General features: G+C 40.5%; 1 protein-coding gene across 1 annotated transcript; it reads left to right on the forward strand.

The window, feature by feature from the left end:
• Positions 1 to 586: 586 nt before the first annotated feature.
• Positions 587 to 6,095, forward strand: gdf6a (growth differentiation factor 6a). Its single transcript, XM_088306839.1, has 2 exons — positions 587 to 1,054; positions 4,671 to 6,095. The coding sequence occupies exons 1-2, from the start codon at positions 694 to 696 to the stop codon at positions 5,618 to 5,620; spliced, it is 1,311 nt and encodes a 436-aa protein (XP_088162965.1). The 5' UTR covers positions 587 to 693; the 3' UTR covers positions 5,621 to 6,095.
• The last annotated feature ends 638 nt before the right edge of the window (positions 6,096 to 6,733 follow it).

Consider the following 6,733-nt stretch of genomic DNA (forward strand, 5'->3'; position numbering starts at 1 on the left):
CTCGATCTTGCTTCATAGTATCCAGATGTCCTGTAACCAATCAAATGTTTGTCCCTGCAAAGATATTTTGCCACGGTTGCATAATCGGTAATGGTTATTTTGACATAGCTTTATGATCACTAAGTATGTTTCCAACAATCTAGACGTTAAAATCTTATCTAATCTGATCGGATGTGTCCTTGGAGGCTTTTAGTCGAACGACTATACGATAAAGACCCATATGCACTGTCTCATACTTTGTGTAAACTTGAAAGATCACGCTTATCCAACATGAGTCTTTAATCATTAATTATGAATGTAGTTTCATTTGAATGAGATTCGAGTATTTTTACCCACGCATATTTGTGTATGTATTTCAGGATCTATCAAGAAGACAAACAGATGAGTTGCGAAACCACAACAAACACTTTGCCACATGGATTCCCGGGTCGCTAGTAAGGCCTTTGGCTCCGTGTTTGCAAATGGATGTCATGAAATTGGGAAGCACCGGGTGACCGTGTGGGCGTGTTCCAATCGGCCTAACAGGCTCTGCTCTTGTGTGGAGTGCAGAGCGCAACACGCACTTCTCGAGGGTGCAAACCAATCTCACACCCTGACGCGCAGACCATCTCCGGCTCAGGCGGACCCCTCCATCCAAGGGAAGGAAACATACGAGTCACTCGACATTCGACGTCTCCCACTCACCCTCCAGCTATGTTTGCATTTCGAGTTGTTACGCTTTATGTGGGCCTGCTCCTTGTTTTCCTCTGGAATATACCATGTTTTCAGTCAGCTGCTATCATCTCTCCCTCTACCCCGAAGAGGAACAAGGGAGCCAAGCTCCCTCATCAGGGCGGACAAAGGTCAACCAAACTCCTCAAAGACATCTTCGCCTCTTCCCATCATATGATGAGCCAGCACAAAGAAGATCTTAAGGACGATGTCGTGCCGCACGAGTACATGCTCTCCATTTACAGGACGTACTCTGCAGCGGAGAAACTCGGACTAAACGCGAGCTTTTTCCGCTCCTCTAAATCTGCCAACACCATAACAAGTTTCGTGGACAGAGGAACAGGTTGGTTTGGGGCCGCGGCCAACTCAGTCGCATTAATCTTGCAAAGCTTTCTTTGAGGGGGAACTACTTGGCGTAAAGAAGGAAGAGACGTCATGAAGTGTAAATTATAAAAATGAACATTTCATAAAGTTGATATTAAATAAGACGATAGATCAGTCAGTCTTCGTATACATAATTTTCTCACATACAAAACATGTGAATTCTCCTCTGTATGATTTTGCTGTAGGTGCTACATTTAACCCCTGGGTAACACGACAATAAAACACTAATTGAGGCGCTCTCTAAACGAAGGTTGTAAATCTATGTCACTGCAGACGTAAAAAAAAAATCCACGTGAATAGGAAACTTTCCCCCCAGTTATACTATTCTACAACACATGTGGTTTCCGTGCACAACACCCCCATGGCATGGAAATTAATTGACTGCAAATGTTCACATACTGTTGGTATAGGTAGCCACTCCGTGGAGAGAGCTGGGTGCGAGGAGCAGGTGTTTGAGCCATTAATAATTTAAAAGCAAGTGGTTTGATGCTTCTCATTTCAACTCTCTATCAATATTGGAATTAGAGTTCAACTAACTGTAACTACAACAACACTCACACACCATATATTTATTCATCGTGGAAAGTGCACATTATTACTACCCCTTACACTGGCAACAGATTATTTGTAGTGGACTTTCTTTTTCCATTATAATTAATCATTTGGATTCCTATGGGGGAAAAAAATCAATATTTGATACAGTTAGTTAAACACGCACTGCAAAATAAAACGACAAGATATAATACGACACAGCGACCGATTCCAGCTAGCTCCACTTTCAATATTTAAATCGTTTTGTTACAAACGCAGTGAAAAAATAAATCAATAAATAAATGAATAAATAAATAAATAAATTGTACTGATTCCAACTTCGGTGTTAAGACACCAAAGAAAGTCAACACGAGTTTTCGAGCTGGTGCTTGTGTCTACTTCTTGCAGTGTGAACTGATTTGAAAGGGGGTGGAGGGTGCCGGACTCTCCGCCAGTGATTGTGATGTGGTGTGTCACTGGCTCTGACCCCGAGCTGGGACCCTCTGAGAGCCGCATGGCATCGAACGGCTGATTGGAGTATTTGAACTCAGTGATCTAATTGAGTGTGGATGTCATAACATATCAAACACTGTCTTCTTCTGAAATGACCCATTGGCCACGACGATACATCACAAAATAAACGACGACGAAGGGGAAATGGGGAAGCTAAACAACAACACAAATAATAAGCACTTCCCCTGCTGTGAAGTGATTTATATATTTTTTAAATTATGATTCCGCGGGCAATTACAATTTATGGAAAATATACTTCTTCCCGTCTTGCACATTTTGTTTCTTTCAACGGTCCTCCAAAAATCCCTTAAGTGTTGCATTTTATTAAGTAACCTGCAGCATTTAACTCAACTGGGAATAAAAGTCAAGGCAAAATTACCGATTGAGGCCTGCTTTTATGCACAAGCATGCGCTGCGCATTTACACGCCAGCTCGTTCTTCGTGTTTTTGAGTATATTTGCACATTAAAATAATCTTTTTAGTGGACGCTAGATCATTTTTAAAATTAAATAGACACGCACTGCTAGAGGCGGTTCTTGAACGTAATTTCAAGATCACAAACGTTTTAAATAAAAAAAAATATTCATACCATTATATCTCATTACAACACATGCAGATAGGTCTTTTAATTGACAATGAAATATTGCAAAACGTAATTTGAATTTGCTGACACACTACAAAACTTGCGTCGAAAGACATTTAACGGAATCTCGATATTAAGAAACCTCGGTACATTCTTGTCTGTCAACACGAATATGTCAGTAATTTCAACAGGCTGTGCACCCAGTCCGTTCAAGAGGCATTTTTAAGGAGGATGTTGTCGTTGGCTAGATGGGATGAAATATAAGAGGGGAAGTGCTTTAATGAGTATGATGGGAATTCGGGCTGTTAATTATTTGGTGAACTTGTATTCGATTTAGTTTAAGGTCTTGTTAAAAAAAAAAGGTAGAAAAGAAAGGTAATGCAGACCAGACGCGAAAGTCACAGAAACAAGCACAAGGTTTCAATCTGGTTTTTACGGTTATACTCTGCAGGATTCTCGGAGGGAAACTGACAAGTAGAATCAAATATCTCTTTGGAATAGCTCGTACAAATCACACGAGTGTGCGCACGCAGCCTTGTCACTTTTATTTTTCAAAGAAGTTTGATATTTTGATATTAGCAGGTCACCCCAGGCAATCATTCATTCTAACGCATTTTACAATTTTCTATATACATGCATTTATATATATATATTTATATATATATATATATATATATATATATATATATATATATATACATATATATATATATATATGTATATATATATATATTTTTTTTTTATTTATTTATTTTTTTTTTTTTTTAACGATACAATTTCACATATGATTGAATGCGTATTAAGAAAGAACTTCATTGTCTCGCCAGCCACCTCAACATTGAAAACACCTGTCTGCTGTTATGTCCAGTTTTTATTTTCCTTTTGCTTTCGCTTTTAAACGTATATTCAAATCGTATCATATTTTTCGAAAGTCTGCTCAGTTCTAATCTACTATTGACCGAATTACATATTCTATGTCAGATTGCATTTTTTTTTCTTACCATCGCTTCACATTGTTGGAATACTTGCGCCCTCTTCTGCGCTCTTGCCGAGTATAATTCATATTAATTGTGTATTGCTCAGTTTACTGTCTGTTGCCTTTGGCCCGTTAAACGCGCAGCACTAACTCGACTCAACTGTATTTTCTGTAACACGCCTCTAAAATAGAAATGCAAATAATCAATAAATGCAAAGGGTGCATTTATTAGAACGTCACACAAGAACCGATGAAGCTGCAAATAAACATGCTTTGATATCGATGGATATTTAAACGGAATTTAGCGTGAATAAAATCGAATAATGTTAGAGACTTACAGCAATAAATGCCAACGAGGAAGAATAGACCTTTCTGCACGATGTGTGCTTTTATTGTGCAGAAAGTAACTGGTTATGCGGTTATACAGAAAGGAAATTAAAAGGCGTGAAGGATAACGTGTGGAGCTTGCAGGTATGCAAAATAAATAATAAAATAAATATATAAATTATTCCCCAAACGCAGATGTAATTGTATATTATTTGTCATTGAAAAGACGCGCGATTTACTGAAAGGGACTTGTTTTCGTTTAATTTCTAAATGAGTGTATTTTCTGCTCTATTTTACAGATTTGCACGCCTCTCAAAGTTGTGTTATTACATGATCTATATGAATCTGTTTGTGTTTTTGTGAGGAACCAAACTTGTTTGCTGAGCTGTAAAACAAACAACCAAAAAAAAAACATTATAAAGCGTAATATTTTCGAGTTGATGTTTCATTATATAAATGGAGGACGTTTTTTAAAAGCACAAAATGGGTAAAATTTATGAATATGTGTTTTTTTCCCCCAGTTGGTTTAGTGTGGGTATTTGTGGGGAAAAAGAGCGAGGAGAGCAAAGAACTCCCTCCCCCATCTGAACACTGTACACTCTAAGTGAATCTGACTGCAATTATTTTCTTCTTTTATGCTTGCAGACGATCTTTTGCACCCTCCTCTGCGAAGACAAAAGTATCTGTTTGATGTCTCAACCCTTTCAGACAAAGAGGAGCTGGTTGGGGTGGAATTAAGGATATTTAGGAGAGCGTTGGGAGACTTGCAGACGACAGGCCTTTACCATATCCAACTTTATCCCTGCAGCTCTGATATGCTGCTGGACTCCAGGCTGCTGGACCCTTTGGACTCTACCAAGTCCAGATGGGAGGTTCTGGACGTGTGGGAGATGTTTAAATTTCACAAACAACGTCATCATCATGACCATAAAGGGAACCAGCTCTGCTTTCAGCTCAGAGTCACACTCGGTAATTCCGACACTGAGTTGGACCTCAGGGTGCTGGGTCTGGACAGGAGTGGGCGGTCCCAGCAGGAGAAAGCCATTCTGGTGGCCTACACCCGCTCCAAGAAAAGGGAGAACTTGTTCAACGAGATGAAGGAGAAGATCAAATCGCGACGATCTATCAAGGAGATAGAGGTGCTGAGAGCTTCAGTGGAGGAGGAGGAGGCGGAGGAGGAAGGGATGCCCCTCAAGGGAGTCAGAGGGGAGGGTCCCCGAAGGCGGAGGAGGACAGCGCTGAGCAATCGTCATGGGAAAAGACATGGGAAGAAATCCAAATCCAGGTGCAGCAAAAAGGCGTTGCATGTGAATTTTAAAGAGCTGGGCTGGGACGACTGGATCATCGCACCCTTGGACTACGAGGCGTACCACTGCGAAGGGGTATGTGACTTTCCGCTCAGATCTCACCTGGAACCTACCAACCATGCTATCATTCAGACTCTAATGAACTCCATGGACCCCAACAGCACCCCTCCCAGCTGTTGTGTCCCCACCAAACTGAGCCCGATCAGCATCCTGTATATAGACTCAGGCAATAATGTGGTGTACAAGCAGTATGAGGACATGGTGGTGGAGCAGTGTGGCTGCAGGTAGCGGCCATTCAGCTTACGATGAACTCTTTTTCAAAGACAGAAAAATCCTTGATGATATGGTTGGTTGGGTGGAAGAGTCCTTCCAGGATACATCGACTCATGACACATGGGACGCTAGATGCGATATTTGCTTATTTATTCCAACTCACCGCTCACAAAAGTGCACACTCACTGCCTTAAAGTGTTATTTCCCAACCATGCAAAAGTTCCGAGTCATCAAACAGGCCCTTGTTTCTCAGAGATGTGTCCATTGTGTGATGGAATCCCATCGGGTGCCAGTGTGCACCTGTTCGTGCTGTGGCTTGAGAGCACAGAGGCTTTTTGCCTGTCAGCGTTTGGACTTGCAAGCTCTTGTCGTGCAATCTTGTCTGTAGGGCAGACTCTTTTCGGTCTGTGCATCCAGCTCATAATTGCCTCTGTCCGGCTGGAGTCATTAAAGGCTCGTGCAAGTGCATGTTTTGCAAAAAAAAAAAAAAATGAAAGGGGAGAGAATGTCTCACACACACACGCACACGCGCACACACACATTCACATACAGAGTCATAGAAGAGGAGTTAATGCCTTCAAGAGATTTTTGCCTGACTGCAGACCAGTCGGGAGGCGCTGAGAGGGTCATCGTGTGCTTTTGTGGACACAAAGGACAAAAACGGACTTGTTGGCCTTGTGTTTTTGTAGAAAGAGGCTTTGAAAAGCACACACATTTACGGTGAACTTTTTTTTTTTTTTTTTTTGCTCAAAAGTCTGCATCGTTATGAAATGCACTTCCGCAGCTTACTGCGCCAAGAAGATATTCGAACGTTTGTCTGCTCTGGTGAGGAAAATGTAAAACAAAAGACTCGCAAATGAAGCGATATTTAAATGCACATTAGCTTTGAATGCACTGCTGTTCAATATTTTTTAGCTGTATATATTTTGTATAGTCGATAACGTTACAAAGTGCTCCGAATTAAGAAATGAGAGAACTGCATTTCTTTGTAAATGTACAAAATGCACTCAAATCGGTATAATTTCTATTCTATAATTATTTTATTATTTGTGATGTACAGAGTTTCATGATAATCATATATTTCTTACATTGATAAGAGTAATTTAAGGTGTATTCTTTTTTTTTTGC

Source organism: Idiotropiscis lumnitzeri, chromosome 10 (genome assembly GCF_059441095.1).
Source record: "Idiotropiscis lumnitzeri isolate Australia: NSW breed Sydney's pygmy pipehorse chromosome 10, RoL_Ilum_1.0, whole genome shotgun sequence".
Taxonomy (NCBI): domain Eukaryota; kingdom Metazoa; phylum Chordata; class Actinopteri; order Syngnathiformes; family Syngnathidae; genus Idiotropiscis; species Idiotropiscis lumnitzeri.